At 39.0% G+C, this 25,453-nt stretch overlaps 1 protein-coding gene across 1 annotated transcript in view; it reads right to left on the minus strand.

The window, feature by feature from the left end:
- The window catches only part of LOC117418163 (core histone macro-H2A.2), a 32,819-nt gene extending 7,597 nt beyond the window's left edge, over window positions 1–25,222 (minus strand). The window contains exons 1-7 of the mRNA XM_034030826.3: window positions 24,819–25,222; window positions 16,253–16,494; window positions 14,699–14,805; window positions 13,224–13,430; window positions 10,606–10,716; window positions 10,114–10,213; window positions 3,158–3,247 (exon numbers count right to left, since the gene is read on the minus strand). Coding sequence (XP_033886717.1) covers window positions 3,158–3,247; window positions 10,114–10,213; window positions 10,606–10,716; window positions 13,224–13,430; window positions 14,699–14,805; window positions 16,253–16,424 — 787 coding nt within the window. The 5' untranslated portion in view covers window positions 16,425–16,494; window positions 24,819–25,222. The remainder of the gene's footprint in view (window positions 1–3,157; window positions 3,248–10,113; window positions 10,214–10,605; window positions 10,717–13,223; window positions 13,431–14,698; window positions 14,806–16,252; window positions 16,495–24,818) is intronic.
- Window positions 25,223–25,453: the final 231 nt, after the last annotated feature.

Below are 25,453 nucleotides of genomic sequence, written 5' to 3' on the forward strand. Positions count from 1 at the left end.
AAAAAGCAATTTGTTTAACACTAACACCGCCATAGCCGCTTTTTGAACGGCTTTTGAATTCAAATTTAAATATCTCCACGAATGTGAATCTCGTGCATGTCCGTTCTTAAGTGTTATTAAATATTTGAATTAAATACCCATACGGTGTTTCAGCTGCAGAATCGTAAAAATGAATAAGTTATAAGCACTTGCTTCTTCAACCGCCAGACCCGCAGTTTACAGCATATTGAAATCAATACAATATAGCCAACAATTTAGTCTGGGCTTTGTAATAAAATCAAAGTCATTGTGAAATAACATATTATAATCCTGCAGAGTGCTTGAAACACTGATGAAAGTCATTCTACCCATCATATTATTATTATTTAAACTACATTTCTCAGGCAGAACGACTGTGCCACCCTAAGTGTGACGGTGCAAAACATTTTTAAAAATGTGCATATTCTAAGCTCTCCACAGATCAGTGACCATCGGGACTGATGCTAAACGAAGGGCAGAGACTGTTGCATTTTACAATGCAACGAAGTATGGTGTGGATATACTGGATCAAATGGCACGGCTGTATTCTGTCATAGGTGGTCCTCACAGGTGGCCTGAGTCTGTTTTTTATAATGTTTTGGAACTGGCAGCCATCAACGCTTTGGTTTTGTACAAGGAGTGCACCGGCAACACAATCACTCGGAGGGACATCATTTTGCAGCTAGCCCTGGAGCTACGGCAGAAACATTTTGATAAGAGACACGAAAGCTGGCTGGCAAATGCCCCTCAACCTGCAGCCAGCGCTGCGCCCACTGGCACACGGAATAAAAGACAATGCCAGGTTGCTAAATGCAATAAAAACAGAACTTTTGATGTCTGCACCTGTTGTGAAAAGGCAGTGTGTGGCAAACGCATTAGTACAGTTGAAAAGCGTGTTTTCTGCGTAGATTGTACTTAGAAAGCTGTAAGAGAACTCTGAACAGACAGACAGAACCTTTGAACTGTTTCACTTTCACGTTGCCTAAGTTGTTATATTTTTGTTTTATGCTATTTTTATGACTAGTTATTTATGTTTTATAATTTTATATGTGCATATTGCTTTCTACACCTGTTTACACAGAAGTTTACTGCGTAGTTTATTTTATTAGTTTTTCATGTTTTGTATATGTGCTCTTTTTGAAAGAAATAAGAAATAAGTTTAATTTTCAATGTAAATACGGTGTTTCTGCTCTGAGAATATGTATGATGTTCATAAATAAAAATATGAAGTTGTATCCGATTGTTTGTTTTTTATTTTCATATCGAAGCCGTTTTAAAATGGAGCCGCTCATTTTGCGGGTAAAGTTACCAAACTGGTACCAAACCAAGCCTGTTCGAACGGGGTTGTTAGGTCATTCTAACAAGCAGGCTTTCCTCAGGTTTCATGTGAGTACTGACAGAGGCTTTGCCAGTAGCTTGCACAGGTTCCCTCTACAGTACTAACCGCGGTAACTGCAAACCGGTGGACTCATACCGTACCGAGCTGCTCCATTCCCGCGTACTGGTACCAAACCGGTACCATCACGGTTCCGACCCACTACCGACCCGGGATTACATCCCCAGTCTGGTACCAAGCCAGTCTTGTCCAGGTCTTGAACAGCTGCATTGCTGTCTATAAGCAGACTGAGGCAGCACCTGTACAGTGTTACTGTACACTGCATTGCTACTTGCATAATGCCTGGTTCCCTATAAAGTATGAAAGGTAACCATTACTTAATGGGTATTTATCTCTAAAGACCCTGAAACCTGAATAGATATATAAAAGCTGCTCGTCAGGGCATATGACGCAGTCAGGGCATATACGCACTGCACACACAGATCCTTTCACCTGACGGGAGAGCTACAGACAGATAAGTAACACGTTACTTCTATCTGCGTATTTCGCTTTTGTGTAATTAACACTATTAAATGTGCTAACATTGTTTTAGTTTTACTAATTACACCTACTCGGTTCAAACCGTGGTACCATCCCTGGTCCAGTACCAGCAGACTTGGTTCAAGTCTCGACTAGACCGGTTATAATTTTTTACAGTACTGTTTACAGAGCCTCAAAATCCTGGTTATAGAACTAGAGTGTTAAGGATGGCTTCTCAGATCGACCCTTCCAACACAGGCATAGAGGTGAGTTTCTCCTTAAATTCTTTAGCCTAGCTACTTGTTACTGGGGTTCCGGTTTCATGTAAACAAAATGGAGACATACGTGCATACATACATAAAGACAGACGCCTCGTTATAGCCTTCTGATACTACGCTATTTGTTTCGCCCCAGTTGGATATTAGTGGCACTCTAGACATATTTTCAATTCTAAAAGCATGACATACGTATGTACAGATGCCTCCAATACAACCATGTTGCCAGGTAAATTATCCTTTGAGATGTCATGGAACAAACTAAAGTCCTTGTTTTTAATAGGTAAGAATGTCTCTCTTCTAAACCACATACTGTGGCAGCAGCAGAAGTCTTTGCAGCCATTTAGATGTTGGCTGCCTTTGACCACTACCTGCTCCTAAAACCAATCAGTGGCCGATTACACCGGGTGGGTGGCTGATGCAAGTAGCAAGCAGTCTCTTGATAAAGCAGGTGATCTCCTTTCTGTTCAAGGTTTAAAATAAAAATGTTATTTGAGATTGTGTGTCCCAGGTTTTCACAGTCCTCACCCCCTGTTCATGCTTCATCTGCCAGGCAGTTCTATAAAATGCCAGCCCCTTTCCAGAATGTTAAAATTAAAATCCATATACACTTATACACAGTTTCTGGAACATGCAACTTACAAAGTAGCCCAAATTTGCAAAACAAGACATTTAAAAAAACACACACATTTCAAGTGACCACACATCAGCTATGTGACTGCATACAATTTTCAACCCATTTTTAAGTGAAAGTTTTGTAATTACATTAAAAACTAAAATGTGTTTCAAGTTATGAATTTCATGTAAAAAGGAAGAGTAACATCAAAGAAATGTAGTAGTAGTCTACATTGGATGTTTTTTCAAAAGCAGAACTGGAAAACACATATTCGCCTCCTTCTCTCCCTCCCTGTCTGAACCTTGTTCACGTCAGCACTGGATTTTGCCAGCAGGATCCTGCCCAGTTTCCCTGTCCCTCACACTGCTGCCATTTTGCCCTCCCTGCTCTCACCTCCTGCCACTTCCAGAGGCCCATGGGATTTGCGGAGCTCCTTCACGGATTCCAGGAACTCCTTTCCTCCAGCTTTCTCCAGTGCGTTCCCTGAAACAAACACACAGACAGAGTCAGCACTCGCACCGCACACCTGGGCACATACAGACGTGCTCAAATTTGTTGGTACCCCTCCACAAAAAACGAAGAATGCACAATTTTCTCTGAAATAACTTGAAAATGACAAAAGTAATTGGCATCCACCATTGTTTATTCCATATTTAATAGAAATCAGACTTTGCTTTTGATTTTTTATTCAACATAATATTGTAAATAATAAAACAAATGAAAATGGCATGGACAAAAATGATGGGACCGCTAACCTAATATTTTGTTGCACAACCTTTAGAGGCAATCACTGCAATCAAACATTTTCTGTAGCTCTCAATGAGACTTCTGCACCTGTTAACAGGTAGTTTGGCCCACTCTTCCTGAGCAAACTGCTCCAGCTGTCTCAGGTTTGATGGGTGCCTTCTCCAGACTGCAAGTTTCAGCTCTTTCCATAGATGTTCGATAGGATTCAGATCAGGACTCATAGAAGGCCACTTCAGAATAGTCCAATGTTTTGTTCTTATCCATTCTTGGGTGCTTTCAGCTGTGTGTTTTGGGTCATTATCCTGTTGGAGGACCCATGACCTGCGACTGAGACAGAGCTTTCTGACACTGGGCAGTATGTTTCGCTCCAGAATGCCTTGATAGTCTTGAGATTTCATTGTGCCCTGCACAGATTCAAGGCACCCTGTGCCAGGCGCAGCAAAGCAGCCCCAAAACATAACCGAGCCTCCTCCATGTTTCACTGTAGGTATGGTGTTCTTTTCTTTGAAAGCTTCATTTTTTCGTCTGTGAACATAGAGCTGATGTGACTTGCCAAAAAGCCCCAGTTTTGACTCATCTGTCCAAAGGACATTCTCCCAGAAGGATTGTGGCTTGTCAATATGCATTTTAGCAAATTCCAGTCTGGCTTTTTTATGTTTTTCTGTCAAAAGTGGAGTCCTCCTGGGTCTTCTTCCATGGAGCCCACTTTCGCTCAAAAAGCGACGGATGGTGCGATCAGAAACTGACGTACCTTCACCTTGGAGTTCAGCTTGTATCTCTTTGGCAGTTATCCTTGGTTCTTTTTCTACCATTCGCACTGTCCTTCTGTTCAATCTGGGGTCAATTTTCCTCTTGCGGCCACGCCCAGGGAGGTTGGCTACAGTTCCATGGACCTTAAACTTCTTAATAATATTTGCAACTGTTGTCACAGGAACATCAAGCTGCTTGGAGATGGTCTTGTAGCCTTTACCTTTACCATGCTTGTCTATTATTTTCTTTCTGATCTCTCTCCTTTGCTTTCTCTGGTCCATGTTCAGTGTGGTGCACACAATGATACCAAACAGCACAGTGACTACTTTTATCCATTTAAATAGGCTGAATGACTGATTACAAGATTGGAGACATGTGTGATACTAATTAAAGATACTAATTAGTTTGAAATATCACTATAATCCAATTATTTATTATCTTTTCTAAGGGGTACCAACAAATGTGTCCAGGCCATTTTAGAATATCTTTGTAGAATAAGCAATAATTCATCTCTTTTCACAGCTTCTTTGCTTTATTCTATGACATACCAAAGGCATGCAAGTATACATGATAAAATAGCTTTTAATTTCATCACTTTTCAGGAGGAATGAAGCATTATTTCAATGAGCTGTAAGGGTACCAACAAATTTGAGCACGTCTGTATCTATCAAATAAATGTGTAAATAAATGACTAGTTTAGAATTGTCACATGCATAATTAAATCCTGATTTATCAAATATTGCATAAGGCATGTTTCTATATGTAGAGGAACCTGAGAAGGTAAATATGGATGAAAGGCAGGAAGTGAGTGGGTAACTGTTAGAAAAAGTATGAAGAGGAGGACGACACCGAGCCGTCAACATAGATGGGAGAAATAGATTCCAAGCACTGAGCTGTGGCAACTGCCACACAATGTGCTGCAAGCAGCACAGCACCTGCGCATCCTTGCTGACCCGCTATGTCCCTGTCGGCAAGCTGGGGTCCTCCGACTCTGGCCTGCTTGTTATCCCCAAGCAAAAGTGCACCACACTTGGAAAACGCTCGTTTAGCTTCATGGCTCCAACTCTTTGGAACTCTCTCCCAGCTTTGGTGCGTGATGCTCCCACCGTCGCTCGCTTTAAATCAACTCTCAAGACCCACCAGTTCTCTCTTGCTTTCCATGCTCTTTAAGCCTGATATCTGCCATTAGCTGCTGTGTTGTTGCTACTATTTCATGTATTATGTTACTATCATGTATTATGCACTTTCCACTGTATATCATGTATTATGCATTTCTCTATTTAAAGTATTATGGATTTTCTTATTGTTACTGTATCTTGTAAAGTGTTTTGTGATGGTGGTCCACTATGCAAGGCGCTATATAAAATAAAGATTGATTGATTGATTAACACCAGTAAGCCTGGCCAGACAATCTAGTTCATTGTAAATGCATCTTTTTTTTAACTCCCTCCCTATATTTATTTATATTGTTGCCTAGTTTAAAACTTCGTTGGCATCTGTTATATTTCATGTCTTAGTACCCTCTTATATTAGGGTTAATACGGTACTTTTCTGGCTATGCACTTTTGTCTTTGGCCCCACCTGCCATCTGTAGTTGGGGGCGGAGCTTCCTTTGTTTGGAGCTCATTACCAGTAAGGTATAAAAAGCCAGGTACAGGGGTAACTTGCTGTTCCTACTATGTTTGAAGAAAGACAAAGTAAGCAGTTTCCAGGAGCTTGTAAATGTGTTAGTCTGTGTTATTGTATTTCTTGCTCTTATTGTATTACTTGTATTGTAACACTTGAAATGTATTTGCTTACGATTGTAAGTCGCCCTGGATAAGGGCGTCTGCTAAGAAATAAATAATAATAATAACTATTTTTGTTAGTCAGACGCATTTATTTTCTTTCCTACCGGTTTAAGTAGGTGTTTAGACTAATAATAGTGCTACAAACATACAGCTATACGAGTTTCACGTTCAGCTTACTGTAACAACCTCTGGGTTTATTGATTTTACACCTTTGGAGCACTGTTGAATTGCTATGGATCAAGAATAACTTTCAACCATGTGCAATTCCTAGCAAGAAGCTGGAGGAGCTACACAGTGGATTCATTACGACCGGGTGAGATCAATCCTTTTATTTCTGCTGGATTGTGGATTATAAATATTTTTTGAATGGCCATTCAGTTTTGTTTTTTTTATTATTATTATTGGATCTCTTTGCTATTTTTTGGGAACTGTATTGAACGTTGTGTTTTTGGACTTTTGTTATGTTTTCTGTAAGACCGGGACTGAAACATTGATGTCCAAATATTGCTATATAGATTTAATTTGCAGCAGCGTAGATCGTTGACTAAGCAGGCTATAATTATTTATAGGCATACTTTTATTTTGCTTCTGTTTCTTTTTCATTTCTTAAATCTACGCAGCAAGTTCGGTAGTAAATACTTGCAACTGATGGTCTTTCTAAACAGGTATTAATAAGTATTCCTTTTTATCTATGTATCTACAAAAATACATGATATTTTCCTCTTTTCTACCAGCTGCTAAGGTTGGTGGTTGGTACTTGGAAGTTTTCTGATACTGGTTAAGTTCTACTGTACTGGTTTCTCCATGTACACACATTTGATTACTACTATATTTGCTAAAAGTAGTATATAATATATAGATCCTGTTAAAGTTTACTCTCTTGGTTACCGTGAAATCCTTGTTTTATGCTGTACTTATTTACTTGCTGGGACCGTAGTATTTGATGTATTATGCTCGGTATTAGTATACACATAGGACCTAGGTGTTTAGTTATAACATACTAGGGAAGTTTGTTAGTGCTAGATGAACACAGGGGTGAGGTGGTGTTAATAGATGATTCAATTCTACGCTATGATGACCTAGTGCTGGATGAACACAGGGGCGAGGTGGTGTTAATAAATGATTCAATTCTACGCTATGATGACCTAGTGCTGGATGAACACAGGGGTGAGGTGGTGTTAGTAGGCGATTCAATTCTAAGCTGTGTCGACAGTGATTTTACCTGTCTCCTTGGAGCAAAAGTAAAGGATATTGAATAAGGAGTGCAGAGATTATTAAATCACATAAAAAAGAGTCTGTGGTCATTATATATGCTGGTGCAAATGAAAAATCTAAGATTCGAAAAGTTAGGATGTAGTAGAATTATTCTCTCAGGTCTACTATCTGTTGTTAGTGGTGGGGATGAAGTATTCAGTATAATTAGGGCCTCAAATACTTGGCTGGCTGGTTGGTGTGTGCAAGAAGGGCTGGGATTCATAAACAACTGGGATTGCTTTTGGAAAAGAAATAGATATTATAGAAAGTATGGACTGCACCTAAATAGGTCAGTGGCAAGCAGGCTAGCTGATAACATCGAACATCACCTAGCAAGGTATTTAAACTAGGAACTGGGGAGGGCAGGGAATCTAAAGAGGCATGTAAAATTCAGGTTAAAGTATCCTGCCATTCCTGCTACCCGCTGAGTAAACACAGAGGTGTATCTACAGTAACCTTCATCAAATTCCTATTACCCCTGCGCAATCACATTTTACATGGAACAATTTACACCTAGGTTTATTTAATGTCAGGTCTCTGTCTAATAAGGCTCTGTTAATTAGTGATTTTATTCAGGATTACAACATTGATATTCTCTCTAACTGAAACATGGCTTGGACCGAATGCCAATGTTTCCCTGATTGAGGCTTTTCCACCTAACTATTCTTTTTTCCAGAAAGCTCGCTCTACTGGGCGGGGAGGTGGACCCGCTATTGTTTTCCATAGTGAACTTAGAATCAAACAGGACACTGTTGAAGGTTATTCATCTTTTTGAAGTTTTAACCTTGACATTAAACAGTTCATTACCTGTTCATATTGTAATTATTTACTGACCACCCAAGTCAAACCCGCTATTTCTGACTGAATTTGGGGATCTGCTATCTATATTGACAGTCAAATATACTGAGCATCAAAAGAAACTTAACACTTATATTTGGATAAAATTCACTAGATGTGATCGAAAAATGCCAAACTCTGTTTTAGAGCAGGAGCAGTGACTTTTTATTGTGCTGATTAACAACTGACATCACAAAGATGCTGCAAAATGATCTGTCGATCTTGAGCAGGTGTTGTGACTCTTGGTCTCCCAGTTTGTGGCCTGTCATTGACAGAGTACGTCTGGTTATACCGTCTAAGGTTTTAAATTGTTGGCTGTGAACACCCAAGATGGCGAGCCACAGTACGCTGCCCTAGTCCAGCCTCCAACATGCCGATTGCACGAAGGCGCTGCTCTCTTGACAGACGTGGCATATTGTTTTTTTTTTGTGATTTTCTTTGTTTTATTCAAGTTTGCAATTCAACAGCTGAAATCACTCCATATCCAGTGTCCAATCAACTGTCTCACTAATTAGGTGATTAAGTGCATATGTTTCAGTCATAGTCACTCAAGCGTGTCATGATCACGGATGTATGATAAGAGTAATACTCCACATGTATTAATGTTTATTTTATTTTTTTTTTATTACCTTTTCATAACGTCGATGTTTCGATGCATCGGCTTTTTTAGAGAACGATATATTGATAGTGAAAAATTAGGCATTGCCACAGCCTTAGTGAATGGTACCATTTTATGCTCAATTAAATTCCTTCTCTCTTGGCGCTTTAATTCCTACATGAGTACAGTCTGTAGCACTGATCGTACTGGGGAACCCAGTAATTAAATGAAAATTCCTTTTTACTCCAATCTCTGCATCCCCAGAATCTGATACAATAAACTATAGAGCATGTCCTATCAAGGCTCCACTTTCACAAATGGCTTCTCTACAGCTAGGTTACGTAAGGGATAAACAACGATAAGCGTGCTGTTAGGCACAAGATACCGTGGATTATTTTCTTAGATTTACGAGTTGCTTATGCTACTTAAAACATTTCTTCCCAATTGACTTCAATAACAAGATTCAATTGATTGCAAATTTGCTCATTGGTTTGTGCTCTTTTGTTACGCTTATTCAAACAGTTAAAATGTTTGTCACTCATGTGGGAATGTTGTCATGAGTTCCTCAACAGTACGGTGACACTCTTCAGCTGGTGCACGTTTACACAAATAGGGTTATACAAGAATTATCAAATGATGAATTAATTTTATCCAAATGAATTATTATTATTATTATTATTATTATTATGGGCAGCAGTGTGGAGTAGTGGTTAGGGCTCTGGACTCTTGACCGGAGGGTTGTGGGTTCAATCCCCAGTTGGGGACACTGCTGCTGTACCCTTGAGCAAGGTACTTTACCTAGATTGCTCCAGTAAAAACCCAACTGTATAAATGGGTAATTGTATGTTTTAAAAAAAAAAAATTGATATCTTGTAACAATTGTAAGTCGCCCTGGCTAAGGGCGTCTGCTAAGAAATAAATAAATATTATTATTATTATTATTATTATTATTATTATTATTACCACCTTCCTAACTACCTACTTCAAAGTACCTTCCAATTAATCTTACCTAACCTGTCTATTCTAAGCTTGTTACGTTTACACTGTGGTCTGGAATGGGAGAGTTTTATTCATCATGCATGTATATGTGTATATGTATTGATATGCAGACACACCATATTTTGTTTTCCATATTTTTACTCATCTGATTAAAAGCATCCCCAAAAGAACCCTTGTTTCTACAATATATGTAAAACTCTCCATGGAAATGCATCTCTGTAGGGAATAATACAAAAGTTCCATAAAGGCTGATGCCATTCCAGATTTCACTGTGAGCTGAAACAAACAGTCTAAGAGGCACAAGTGTGACAGATTGAAGCGAACAGTGTAAACCTGGAAGGTCTCAAAACTGGTCCTGTGCAGGTCGCACTCACCCACGTCCTCCTTGAGGTCGATGTCTGCGTTTGTGGGGTTGATGATCCCCTCCACTTTAATGGATCCAATGTTGTGGATCTCACTCTGTGTCAGGGACAGCTGTTAGAAAGAAGAGCAACACCGTGAATACAGACACAGGCAGGACGCGTGGAACATGGCCAGCACCTTTCCCCTCTCTCCAGTATTAGACTGTGGTAAAGCGTGACATCTGTATTTTATTTACTTTAAGTACTGGTACATGTTCCTTCTAAACACTGGGTTTCACAGAAGACTCTGCCCCCTTAGTGAGGTGGGGAGGTTTTCCTCCACAAACCGATTCTTGTTGCAACACCATCACTTTCTGTTCATTCGACTATAAAAAAAACACAGATTTTTAGTCCTTACGATATCCAGGGGATGAAATCTTCTGCTACTACAGCTAGAAAGCATTAGATCTCAAACAGAGGATTTCTGTTTAGGTTTTTTTGAACTGCGGTCATGCAGGCCCTCACCTTCTGCCCCAGGAAGAGGCTCTTTGATGAGAGTACAGTGAAGCCGTCGCCAGGCCCGTCCTCTGTGGTGGAGCTGGAGGCCCCCTCCTTGTTGTTCTCAGCATGCTTCTCCTGAGGAAGAAACAGGCTGTGATTTAAACCTAGAAGGCAGCAACACACAATCCCTCCTTCCGGCCACAAGACACCCCTCCCTGAACCCACACCCACAGGACATACATTCGTGCAGTTCTGAGGTGAGAAGACGGAGATTCGGGGCACATGGCCTTCCTATAATCTCTATGAACTGATCTGAATGTACAATGTGCCACATTTATCAAGGTATTTTGACAACAATGCAATTTGCACCATTTAAAATAGATAAACAAACAAACAAAGTCAGTTATTTCATGCATTAAAAATCACACAAAGTAGGTTCATTTGAGTCTGGTTCATTCATCAGGATGCAATGATACACAGGTGTGGTATAGTATAAATTGTTACTCAACATTCCAGTGAGTAGAACGCTACCAGACAAACATGCATAACATTTGTGTTGTTTATATTATTCTGGCTGTACCTAGTGCTGACGATTATGAACTTAAACTCACAATTTCTGGTTTCATAATAAATACAATTATCAGTACAATTTTGGGTGGTTACTATATACAGTGCATTTTTGCACATTTTTCCACATTGTATTTGGTCAGAATTTTTTGTGAGTTGTAGTAGTATACAGAGGGAGTCAGAGAAAAAATGACACCAATGTTTGGTGCTTCTTTCATTTGTTTGGTGTGCAAGGTAATCAAACATGCAATCTTCAGGTATGAAAAAGTTATTGCACCCCCGAGTTAACTCAACCCAATTAAAGGGATAATTAGGGTCAGCTGTTTGAGTAATTTGGTTAACAACCAGGCCTGATTTGGGCCAGCCCTGCCCAATATAAATCTTACTAACTTTGGCCCTTACCATCAGAGTGAAGTTGTCAGCACACATGTTTTAGAGGCACATCATGCTACAAACAAAAAATTCCTGAAGACCTCCGGAAAAAAGTTGTTGATACCTATCAGACTGGAAAGGGTTACAAAGCCATTTCTAAGGCTCTGGTGCTCCACCAAACCACAGTCAGAGCCATATTGTCCAAATGGAGAAAGTTTGGGACAGTAGTGAATCTTCCCAGCAGTGGCCGTCCTGCCAAAATCTCTCCAAGAGCAAGGCGTAAAATCGTCCAGGAAGTCACAAAGAACCCTAGAACAACATCCAGGATCTGCAGGCCTCTCTTGCCTCGGCTAAGGTCAGTGTTCATGACTCCACCATCAAAAAGACACTGGGCAAAAATGGGATTCATCGCAGAGTAGCCAAAAGTTTGCCAAAAAGCACCTGGATGATCCTCAAGAGTTCTGGAACAATGTTCTATGGACAGATGAGTCAAAAGTGGAACTTTTTGGCCGACATGGGCCCCGTTATGTATGGCGAAAACCAAACACTGCATTCCACAGTAAGAACCTCATACCAACGGTCAAGCATGGTGGTGGTAGTATGGGGATGCTTTGCTGCATCAGGACCTGGACGCCTTGCCATCATTGAAGGAACCGTGAATTCTGCTCTGTATCAGAGAATTCTACAGGAGAATGTCAGACCATCCGTCCGTGAGCTGAAGCTGAAGCGCAGCTGGGTCATGCAGCAAGACAATGATCCGAAACACACAAGCAAGTCTACACTTTTCCAAAAAAATAATATTTGGTCACTGCTATATATATTGTAATCATAGATGGCTTAAAAAAAAAAAGAAATGCACTACTGAACCTCAATATGAAATGAACATGGGGGGGACCTGAGCTTCTAAGCTTTCTAACGATACCGCCCCTTTCAGTCTAGCTGCTTCAATGACGGCGCAACAAACTCAAAACTAAACCTAAGCTGTGAACTCACATGATGAGAGGCTTAACTCCAGGCAGTCGTAGTTCCGGCTAGGAGTACCACATACACATACTGAATACTTTGGAAAGCCCCGAGTCTGTACTTTTAAAACAAGCCATGAACCAGATAAGCAGCTTTTACAGTGCCTGAGTAATACGTGTGTAACCTGAGTAATATGTGCAAAAGTCACCGCTGGCAAAAAACACCTAGATCGTATTTTTTTTTCAAAACTGTTTACTTACACTGCAGTGTACGGAGTTTCTATAATGCTTAAAGACAGCGATCGTACACTGAAATTCAAACCCTGAGCAATACACATCGTTGTGTATTTCCAGTCCTCCTTTATTACTGCTGTTGTCAAGTGACATTTGGATTATAAATAAACCTCATTTCACTAGTACTTTGTTGTTTGTCGTTGAAACCACTTTGCCACAAGGAGACATCCAACTTTATTTCTTATTTTCCTTGTACCCCTATTGTTGCCGCGGTCAGGTGTACTCCACGGTGTTTGAATATTTGGGCTGTTTAACAAGTTAGTGAGATGCATACCAATGTGTCTAACTTATGGGAGTGTGTGGATATTGGTCCATATTTGAACACACTGGAGTGTTATTGCTTTCAGAGACACCTAAACACACACTAATAGATAGAGATAGATAAACACACAGTGAAGTATAATAAGCCCTTTCTGAACACACAGGAACGGATCTGTCGGTACGTACCCTCGTTTTCCTGGCTGATTTGCTCTTGCCCAGCTTCTTGGCGACGGGTTTCTTGGTGTTCTTGACGACTGATGCCTTCTTTGCCTTCTTCTCGGGCGGGGAGGACTGGGCGTCCACTTTGCCCCGGGCGCCCCGCTTCTTAGCTAGTAGCTCAGGGTGGATTCGGGGGAGGACCCCCCCGCTGGCTATGGTGACCCCGCGCAGCAGCTAGAGGAGCACAACAAGGTATGAGCAGGAACCTACATATCACATTACACACAGCACTGTGTGAACAATCAACCTGCAGATCCCATCACACACAACACTGTGTGAAACATCAAAATGCACAGACACATGAGAAAATTCTGCTTGAGTGCTGCAAAAAGCCAGATAATGGCTATTGTAACACTCCCTCATAATTTATTGAATGTAATCTGTCAACATCTTCCCCACCACTTAATATCACTTCAAACCACATTATACAACTGATCTAAAACAGAAGCAGATCTGAATATCACATGTTTTAAAACTGCAGCGGTCACCTTTCACAATTAAATAGACTGCACTGTTTTTTTGTGAATAATCACCAAGAAAGAGAGACACTGTGTAGGCAAATTCAGCAGTAACTGTCCAGTAAGTTTGAGCAGGTTGCCACTGTACAGTAATGAAGTGACATGCAGTAGTACAACACAGGGCTATTCTCTACAGAACACCGATTTAATCGGTGTGAGCTTTCCAATGTTCAGAAAGTACAAAATGTCCTTTAACAGAAACTACCCTATATAAAGATACTGCTTCCTCTCTGCCAGCCTGCACAACCCAACCACAAAGCCAGCTTGGGGAGGTAATTGGAGTCAGCGGTTGGTGGTGGGAGCGAGTCCACAGCAGCAATAACTGTCTCTTCCTGAGGTTAACCACAGTGCAGCTCTGCTTGCGTCTGTTAGGACACACCTGGACAGAGAGGCAGCGTGGTACAGCGTTATGTTGCAGATTGGTTTTAATTTAGACTTAGGAGTCTCACTTTTAATATCCACATTTACCAAAGATTTAATAAAATACAAATAAAACATGGATATGTAAGCCTTTTGATTGACTGAAGTCAGATCTTTTGAGGCTAGAAAAAACAAAAAGATGCCAACAGGCTGGTAGATGTGATTTAGTGCTTTTAGTCATGATATGATGCAGGGGGTAAAGTAAATATCTCAATTCACAGGCACACCATGAATCTCTACTCCCCTAGTATTCAGAGCGTAGCCCCTGGAATGTACTGTGTGTGCTCCATGACTGATACCAAGGCTACCAAAGACAAAGCAAAGGGACTGGGTAGGGGCTACATTTACTGAGATTTTACCTGCACAAAATTTGCACCAAATTTACAACAATTAACGGCCGTCTAAGATGCATGCTAATGAGCATCTGTGAAACCAGCTGTAAAGGCTAAACCGATGCCTTCGGACCCCAGGTTTGCCTCCCAGTCAGCAGGGTTCTGATCTCACCTGGTTGAGCTCCTCGTCATTCGCCACGGCCAGCAGGATGTGGCGCGGGGTGATCCTGCCTTTCTTATTGTCCCTCGCCGCGTTGCCTGCCAACTCCAGGATTTCAGCTGCAACACAACACACCCACATAGGAGGAGTAAGATTTCAGCTGCAACACACCCACACAGGGAGGAGTCAGAGATTTCAGCACTAACACACCCACACGGGGAGGAGTAAGAGATTTCAGCTCCAACACATCCTCCACTAGGAGATAAAATACAACCAACCCACTATTATTGTCTGTGGGGGAGGGGCCACAAGTCCCATCTGCTATATTAGCATCATATTAAAAAGACCCAACTCAATTAGTCAAAGAATGACCTGCCGGTCCCTGGCTAAGTGTCTCTTTACCAGCAGAGCACAAGGACAGAACCTCCAGGGACCTGCCCCTCTGTATGAATAATGCACTGAGTGCAATCTAATACCCAGCCCAGAGGCTTATAGGAGAGAACTGTATGCAGCTTAAATTACCAGTGCTTATGCTTATATTGTCACATTGAATAATGTCTGTGAAACAAACGTCGAACAGTACAGTAAATTACTTTGCCATAAAGTGTGCTTGTTTAAGTAAAGTACACCAGCCATGTTTATATGGGGATTTTTAGTTTCCAGGTCTCCCATATATTATATTTAAGACCAAACTGTTTCTGTGTTTTATTGTAAACTCTTCTCAGAATAAATATCTAGATCTTATAGCCCATTGCGACGAAGAGTTCAAAGAAAATAAACATTTTGAGGCTGTGCTGTGGGCCCACTCTACCTGCATTGTGAATGTTTTACCACTCTCCATAACCAGGTGTGAATGAATGCGTGTATGCAGAGGTAGAGAATGAACAATTAGCACAAGCGTTTTCTCTGTGTTCAAGCAGTTCTAAAAGGCTGCGATTGTGTTTGTTAAATGGGACATCTAGAAAAACATTATTACACAGAGAATATTGGGTATCTGAATGTTCTGGTTTCACGATCAGTCAACACCAGTTCTCACTCTCAAGTACCCCAGGGTTTCTGTTTCCACTTTTTAAATCTGTGCTGCTTTCCAGTGCACTCACTGCAACACACGATTTATAGGCAGCTTTGGAGACTAGAAATGAGTGCTGGGCAAACATTTGAATATATAAGCAAAACACTGCCCGATATTAATCCAGGGGCAAAAATGACCACATTCTTATTTGTTTAAATAAAATAATGTATTAATGACTGCATCAAATATATATCATGCAAAGGAAACCAAGGCATCAATGATGTTTGAAATAAATCAGATTCATTCTACTGTGTTTCTCTCCTCTTTATTTTAAGGTCATTTTATGTTTTACTTCTGGGAGATTCTCTTTTTTTTTTTTTTACTCTAATATGGTATGACTTATACTTGTGTTTTCCAGCCAAGTCAAAATAAAAGCATATATTTTTATATTTATTTTAATTTTGAATGAGTATTCAAACAGGACTAGCCCTGTTCACCCCAGCAGTGCTTGCAATAGTGTGTTACTCCACAGTCCCCGGGGTGCAGGTGCCTACCTGCCAGGTACTCGATCACGGCTGCCATGTAGACGGGCGCACCCATGCCAATGCGGTACTTGTGTGTCCCCCGCCGCAGGTACCTCATCATCCTGCCCACAGGGAAGATGACCCCGGCCCGCCCGGACCGAGACTGCTTGGTGCTTTTCTTCTTTCCCCCTCGGGCTGACATCCTTTTTCACTCTGGGTGTCTCCTTCTGGACAAGAACGAGACTCTCGCTCAGGATTGGGCTCTCTTGTGGCTGGACGGGGACACAGGGAAACTTTACAAGCATTTTAAATACAACATTGACATTTCGTGAATGAGCGAGCAGTCCTGCTAACCTGAAGCAGTTGGGACTGTCAGTCACAGCTGTGAGTGCGGACTGGAATCTCCATGGTACAAAAAGTGAGTGCGGACTAGAATCTCTATGGTACAAAAAGAATCCTCGTCTAGTCTTTGCTTTATGCTCGTTATACTCTTGATAATTTCATCCAATTTCATCAGTAAACATTTGGTGGAAAATGCAAAATAAAACACTGTAAACTGTAACTTGAATGCATGTTTTTTTAAAAAAAAAACATTAAAATCATCTGCACTGTACTGGTCACAGTTTGCAGTAATATTTCAACTTTGCCCTGCTTGGAAATGTAATTTCTACAACAGCTATCAGTGTGAATGCTACAAGAGTGGTTCTGAATACAGGCAATTACTGAGGTCCAGATTAGCGCATATCTACCGCACATATAGAATCTACTGTCGACAGCAAAGATCTGGTCAGTGAATTCAATTCTGAAATTCTGAAATAAAAGGAGCTGAAGCTGCTTTTCTGCTTGTTCCCTGTATTTGGAAAGCCGAATACTGACTGAACAGCCCAGGAAAAGATGTTAATGCTAAAGATTAAGTTTGCTATTTCCATCACAATGTAATAATAGATCTTCCTGTTTGCTCAGGAGAGGAGTTGCTGTAATGATTGTGCACAGCTCAAGTGGGCTACACTGGCACTTAGCAGCCAAGTGCACTGCGTAATAATTTGACAATTACACCACATTAGTATTCCATTTCCCCACTCCCTGAATCAGTATGCAAAGCTAAAAACTCAAGGTGATTGGTTAGTGCTGTGTGTCAGGAAAACATACTGCTTTGAATTACTAACATGTCAGGCGTGGTTTGGGAGTTCTAGGGGTGGGAATAAATTATGTGCTTTCACTGGCCCGTCTCAGCAGTGGACTTACTCATCTGCAACTCGCTCTGCAACTCATCTGTGCCTTTGTGGCCCCCAAATAAACATTAGTAAAAAGAATATATCATATATATATTTTATATATATATATATATATATAATGCATAGTGTTGCACTTGAGACACATTCAATTACTTTAACATAAGCAATTATCACATGTTGATGTTGTAAACAAAATATTACCTTTTTAAAATGCCTCCTGCATGTTTTACTGCAGCACAGATGTTGTGCACTGAAGCAGTTGCTTATGGAAGTCCAAAACTGGGAACATTTTACTATTTTTCCAACCAGGACAAAACAAACAATCTAGGCTGAAAACTGTGACAATCCCAGTTTTCCAGAGACGCCTGGTAACCTTAAATTGGCAACACTCAGCAAGTCTACATTTGCACCATAGAAAAAAAATCTCTCCCACTTTATTTTCCAATTTCCTAATTCTTGATGTTATCCTGAAGGGGATTGGCTACTCTTGTAATTACGCTGTAAATACGAAGTCATTACAAGTAACTATGTCAGCATGACTAGGTACCACTGTAAAATATCCAGCCCCTACATAAATGCATTTATTTAGAACACGTACTGTTTTCTGTATTATTGGAAGGCCATCCGGGTCAAAAACGTGTTATTTAGTACAGGTTTCAAATATTTAGTACACGTTCTAATTTGACTTTAATGTGTGTTGGAATTCTAATTATTACATGTACTAATTTGGCCAATCAGATCACTGAAAATTAAAAGAGAACCAATAATTTAAAGGAAGTAGTATGTGTAATAAATTATCCAGTTAAAAATAGTGCTTGGACGAACACAGGATTTTCATGTTCGGATATTTAAATATTTATTTGGATATTTGTTCGTTGTTCAAAAAGTAATAAAAGCCATTGTATTGCTCTGAACACAGGCAGAGACAGCATAGCAGCAGAGGGGCGTGGCCGTGGCTCCTGTATGTGTGCCTTTATTTTACAGCAAGACCTTACAATTTGTAACACGTTAAAATAGAAAAATATCCCAGGAGTAAAGAATAAGTTGTGTTGAACTTACTTTACCCCAGTGAATTAAGTACAAAACAAAGGATGCCAAATAGCAGCTCAAAGTAAACAATGATTTGTTTATTCCCCGAAATAAATAGTACATAAAGCTGACAACGCATTTTTTTTTCATTCCTTGCCATTGCCGTTTCTTCACAGTAAAGAGTGGCCATCGACACATTTTCATAAAGTAACAACATGAGGTTTACTTGTGCCTGTTTTGTGGCTGAGCAAGCAAACAAACACTGAAATGTAACTTTAAACACTTAAAATAAAACAAACGTGGAAATGGCGTTGTAAAGTTTATTACACTCCACATAACAAAGTCGTAACAAAATATATATAATATATACAGTTTATATAAAAATCACTATACAACACTTTCAGGAAGTTGGGTACTGTTTAAGCGAGGCATTTCAGAATGATGCGCTTGCCTTTTTTCTGTCCCATGAGATTCTGGCTCGCTCTAAAGCACCACAATGCATTTGTGTCCCAGATGGCTTTCCATAGAGATCACTAGGCCTGCGCGTGCATAACCTGGTTTGTTTATTTTTTGCTGTCTAAAACTTCTAAATAGAGGCTCAAGAGTCTGCCGTGTTGATTATGTGTTTTTATAGCCTTAAAAATCGCTTTAATTCAGTGGTAACCCCACTGTAACTCATATGCAGGGCTTAAATTCACCCCGAGCCGTACATACAGTATATGGAGAGCAGCATAACAGGAGCGCCACATCTGTATCTGTATGCTGTCCTTCCTTTCGCTGGTTGTTGCTAGTGCTGTGTGTGTGTGTGTGTGTGTGCATGTATCACGTGCAACTATAAACGACTTAACTGCTGTGTAAACTTGACACAATGTATTTGCTTTGTTTCTGTGGTTAAATAAGTCACTACTAATCGGCAGACCTGAAACAAGATATCGGTTTGGTTGCCTGAGAATGTACAAGCTTAACTAGTTTGAAACATTATAATGAATTGAAGTACTTGACTGAATGGCCTGAGAAACAATTTAGAATACTGTCAGCACTAGTTTATGAAAACATTTTTATTTTCTTAATAGTAATTTCTGAATCTAAAACTGGGAATGTAATGCCTGTCTTTTTATAGCAATGCAATTTATTTAATGTGTTGGGAATCAGAGACCTTCTCTGTGGAAGTCCAGGGTTGCACTTGTAAATAAGGTTGGCTCACACATTTGTCTTTTGGAGTTTTACTTATTTGAAGTTTTAAGTTTTACTTGTGTATTTTATTTACATCTCCTAGTTGGCTACTAAAAAAAAACAAAAAAAACCTGTCGAACAAACTGCTTTAGTATGAAATTAAAAAAATGATCCTTTTTTTTTTTTTGGAGATCTGTTTTGCGGGGGGAGGGGGTATTCCAAGAGAATTTGTAATTTTAAACAAGTGTGGAAAGATCTGACATTGAATCTAATATTAGCTACAGTGACTCATAGTTTAGTGTAAATCTGAAATAAATATAATTCGAAAATAAAAACACGATTGTGTACATTGTTAATACAAACTGAACCGTGTCACGATCAACATCGTCTGTCTCAAGAAGTTGGCAGCTCTCGGCAAATCTAAATTTGCACTGGAGAAGAAAATCTCTCCTTGACATGATTTGCTATTTATCTTATTTCTTGAGTTTTTTAAAGCGTATTCCATGTCTGTAACTGAAAGAATTGTATCCCAAAGGTGATTGGCTACTTTTGCAATTACGCTGCATGATTGTAAAATGACCAGCCCCTACATGTACTACTCTAAAATGACAAGCCCCTACGTAGAAAATGCATAGTTAATTTACATTTATTTAGAAAGCGTAGTTTATGTATTCTGATATGGAAAGCCATCAGGGTCAAAAAACGTGTTTAGTACGCGTTTCAAATATTTAGTACACATTCTCATTTGACGTTATCAGATTTGGCCAATCAGATCGCTGAAAATGAAATGAGAACCAATGAATTTAAAGAAAATAGTTTGTGTAATATATTATCCAATTAAAAGTTGTTTTACATCTGCCATTCCCCTCCAATTCATGGCGGTATGTGGACTTGGTATTGGGTAAAGTCTAGTAAAAGCTGGATAGACCCGGACCCTCCGAGACGAGCATCAACCAGCGGTTTCAGAGCATTAGAAATCGCTTTAATTCAGCGGGAACCCCACTGTAACTACTATGTAATTTTAAATGTATTAATAGTGTTTTAATTAAATTATACCAAATCACACTTTTATTTACAATGAAGGGAAAACATAATACATGGTTTCATTCTAAACATTTCGGCGACACAGTATGTTCCCTTCATAGTAAATAAAAACATGATTAAATGCCATTAACAATAAATTAACCATGGTTGTAGCAGTAGTTTTTAAGTATTCTGTAAATATTTTCTCTAATAGTTAAAAAGTGCAATGCTTACTGGGGCTCTCGGGGCTTGTTTTCAAAAGATATCGGCACGGACACTGTATACAAACCAATGCAATACCTTGTGTGTTATATACAGTATATATACACACACACACACAGTAAAATTTCAAATAATTGCCTGTAGTGACAGTAACGAAAGTGGCTCTCAGGATTAATAAATAATAATAATAGTAGAAAACGTAGTTTAAGGTAGGCCTATATGTAATGTACATTTGTTTAACGCAGTTATTACGCTATTAAAAGTTTTGATAATTTTAAGTGTGCTGAAATGGGCCAGATACAAACCTCTTGGTGTATTTTAACGTGTTTTGTTGTATTAATGTACAAGTTTGAGATTAAACAATAAATTATTTTTGATAATGATACTTATTGCTTTTATTGTTCATTATTGTTCAACATTTTAGAAGTTTGTATTATTATTATTGTGCAGTAAGCGTAGCCTACACGCCTGTGTTCTGATATCTACAGGGCTGTCTTTTAGTGGATTTAACTGTTATTAATAATAATAATAATAATAATAATAATAATAATAATAATAATAATAATAAATAAAATGGTAGATGTAATTCCGTTTTTAAATACAAATACGTACTTCTGCTTGTTCTTTTTCCATCGTTTTGCATACTGTATCCTTGTTAAACAGTACATACAACGAGGGTGTACAATACAATGTAATTTTGTTATAAAACAAAACTGTTACTTAGTTCCCACTGACACACAACCTTTTAACAAAGTTGCTGGAATATTTCAGTTGAGTTACGATGTTGCTACAGACCCAGGACTAGAAGACCCAAAAAGCTGTCTAACAAGGATGAGCAATACTCTTATTGTATTACTTGTATTGTAACACTTGAAATGTATTTGCTTACGATTGTAAGTCGCCCTGGATAAGGGCGTCTGCTAAGAAATAAATAATAATAATAATAATAATAATAATAATAATAATAATAATAATAAGGAATAGAAAGAAGACAAGCATTGAATTGAATATGGAACAATGGTCAAAGGTGCTTTGGACTGTTGATAGACGGACAACAACACCTGTGCCTTCTGCCAGTTCTGTTGTCAATTCAACGTTTGTCTTCTTTCTATTCCTTAAGGATATTATTTTCCAGTATTGCTCATCCTAGTTAGACAGCTTTTGGGGTCTTCCAGTCCTGGTTTTGTCAATTACACATAATGTTTCTCTGTACTTGTTGATTATGCTTCCGATACCACACCTTGTAAATCGAGTGATGCAAGCTATTTCACTCAATGTTTTTCCTTCTTTATGCAAGTCACGGTTGTTATAATAGAAAATACTAGTGGAGGCTTTGAGTAACTTGTTGATGCTCATAATGCATCAGAATAGAAAAATGCAACATGTCTAAAACTTTTCACGATCGCATCGCCTTCTATCCAAAATTGTGCCACAACCTTTATGCTTTCACATATTGCCGCTGTACTTTATGCATCCACGGCAGGTCAAACATCAGAAAAAAATCACAAATTGTGCATCCCTTCCATCGATTTAAAATCAGGCAGTGTGTGATGCCCGCTCGCAAAGATTTTTTTATGACGTGACTTCCTCCATTGAGATGCGACAGTTGCATCGGGCAGTGTGTTCCGGGATATTATCCCGAAGGTGATTGGCTACTCTTGTAATTATGTTGCAAGTCTGTAACATGACCAGCCCCTATATGGGTACGACTGTAAAATGACCAGCCACTACATTGAAAATGCTTAATTAACTTATTTATAACGCATAGTTTATGTATTCTGATTGGTCGAAATCAATACACGTCCTAAATATCTGAAACATGTACTAAATAACGTGTTTTTGTCCCGGATGGCCTTCCATATTCTGATTGGTGCAATCAGTATGTGTACTAAATATCTGAAGACGAACTAAAGGCGTTTTCGACCGGGCTGGCCTTCTACAGTCATCCACTTTTGATAGGTGTTTTACAGTGAGAGGCACTTATTGTACAAACAAGTCACCGATTTCCTAATAACAAAAAAATGCAGCACTTTTTTTTTTTTTTTTTAATTGTGATGTTATTTTTCTATTTATTGAAACTCAAAGTTAGTTCAGCATGCACAGTAAATCAAAGATGCACTTCTGGGTAAACAATGAGCAGGTTTTTGTGCATTAAAAATGTTTTTTTAAAGGCTTGTTATATTATACACACACATATATAAGTTAAAACTAGATTTTTGTTTTTCTTTTCTGTTTGCCCCCCCTACTAAGTGTTGCCCTATGGACAGTTCGACCCGGAAATGTGACTGTGCTCACTCAGAAAAAGGCCCCGGTTTGACATTAATGGTCATTTGTCATAAAATATATCTTTGGTGTGCATTAAAAAAAAGTTACATGTTTAAATGTGTGTATCTGCTCAGAAAACTTTCATAAACACTGACCTTGAGTTCCAAATCTGCCAGGAGGCACAATTTGGCACAACACCGGTAGTTATAATTCTGATACAGTTGTTTTAACGCTAACCCCGTGTCGCATCTTTGTGGAACGCAACACCAAAAACAAAGTAACATTTTGTTCTCAATAGATATGTACTGCGAATAAAGCATGGCAGTGTATATAATATACGCTAGTGTCACCATGTGTACCTGGCACATAAGCGTACACGCGAATCAAGGCAGATTTACAATTACAGTATAAGAAGAAACTGCAGCTCTGGAAAGTGCTGCCTGTGTTTTTAAGGCAAGGCCTAGAAATAAAATGGAGGTGGTCTTTGCCCTGAGTAATTGAAACGAAATAGTACAAATAATATTTTAACCGCAGCGGGGTTTTTTGAACAAATTAAAATACACCATTAATGGTAAAAAAATAAATAGTACATAACTTAGTTAATATACTAAAATAAAGCGTTAACTGGTTTAATTTATATAACAAAAAAATATATATAAAAAAGGCAAATTTTCCCTCTCAAAAAAGATACCAAGTTAGCCTACATTTCAGTTTAAAATATATATATATATATATATAAAGAAGTTTTTTTATATATTATATATATATATAAACATTTAACAATGTAGACAAGAAGAAGCATTTTAAAGTTATACAACAATCCCATTAAAAAAACTGTCTCGTTTGAAATGACAAAAGAAAGGTGATCGGTGTTCTTCTAAAATCGTGTAAAGAAAAAAAAAACACACACACATTATGAATTTCACCAGGCCTGAACCTCCAAATATAGTACGGACTCTGTCGTTTCGCGTTTTATATATATATATACTATAATCGCTTTTGAATTCCTGACAGCTCCCGTGTTCTTATAAGAATAAAACAACTCTTCTCATACACAATAACTTAAAAGGCGCATACGAAAAACACTCTCGTAGGCCAGCCACTGGAGCCACACGAAACAAAGAAGCTTAAATGATTAGAATTTAATTGACTTTGTTTTTTTATGTTAAAGTACAATTTGTTTTTAAAAACAAACAAACTGTACAATATGGCTAAACCCTTCTTCACTTGCTCTCGAAAACACCAAAAGGGGTAAATAATCACAGTAGGAAGTGGAACCCTACATGTCGCCCATGCCCCCAACCCTAAGAACACCACCACTCACTGCAACTTAAATGCAAAAAGCCAAAGGCACCACGCACAATGATGTGTTTACAACGTTCACATCTACAACCCCTGCAAAGCACGTTGTAGTGTATTTAAAACAAACATGTTTGTATTGTGCTCCTAACAAAACCGTTTTACGACTGTACCCTTATATTCTCCACAGTCCTAGACCTAGCCGCTTTGAGCACCCTTTTGTTTTCAACCAATTTAACGTGTTAATAGTACTACCACCAGCCTAGACACGGGAAGTGGATTTCCGAGACACGGTTTGTAGCCGACTCAAAACTACACTCGCCGTTTTTCGAGTATTTTCAGATGTTTACCTTTTTATATGCTCTATCGGGTCATGCGCGGTCCCAGCTTTCCCTTTATAATCTGTTTTCTTGTTTCAGGCAGTCCTTTATTCTTTAAAAAAAAAAAAAAAAAACTAAAGCGAGAACATACTAAACACAGACAGCGTCCGTCTCTACTGGTGCTGGTGATGAGGAGAAAAAAAAAACTGTAGTCGAAAAAAACTAAACCGCCCCTAGGAGGGGTGCAAGGGAAAACGAGGCAGAAATAAAAAGAAACAATAAAGGAGAAAAGGAAGGCTGTCATATGGTCATTTCAATCCATTATATCATCCCGACTTCCCGTGGTGAATAAAAATAGAAAATAAGAAATAAACTCGCAAACTGCAAATATGTTCAGGTGTGTAAGAACGCCAGCCAGCCTGCCAGCGACGAAGTGTGGATATTCCTCCCAAACACACCCTCCTCCCAGGCTCTCGACCTCAAACACGCAACAACAACAACAACAACATTTATTTGTTTATTTAAATTGGCTTGACTTTTTTTGTAATAGGTTTCCCTGATATCTAAAGTAAACATATACATATTTTGAAAATAGCTAGAAATGACTTGGTTGCAGTACTTAGTTGCAGCAGCTACATTATTATTTTAAGTTATTTTATTATGGG

This window comes from Acipenser ruthenus, chromosome 13 (genome assembly GCF_902713425.1).
Source record: "Acipenser ruthenus chromosome 13, fAciRut3.2 maternal haplotype, whole genome shotgun sequence".
NCBI lineage: Eukaryota > Metazoa > Chordata > Actinopteri > Acipenseriformes > Acipenseridae > Acipenser > Acipenser ruthenus.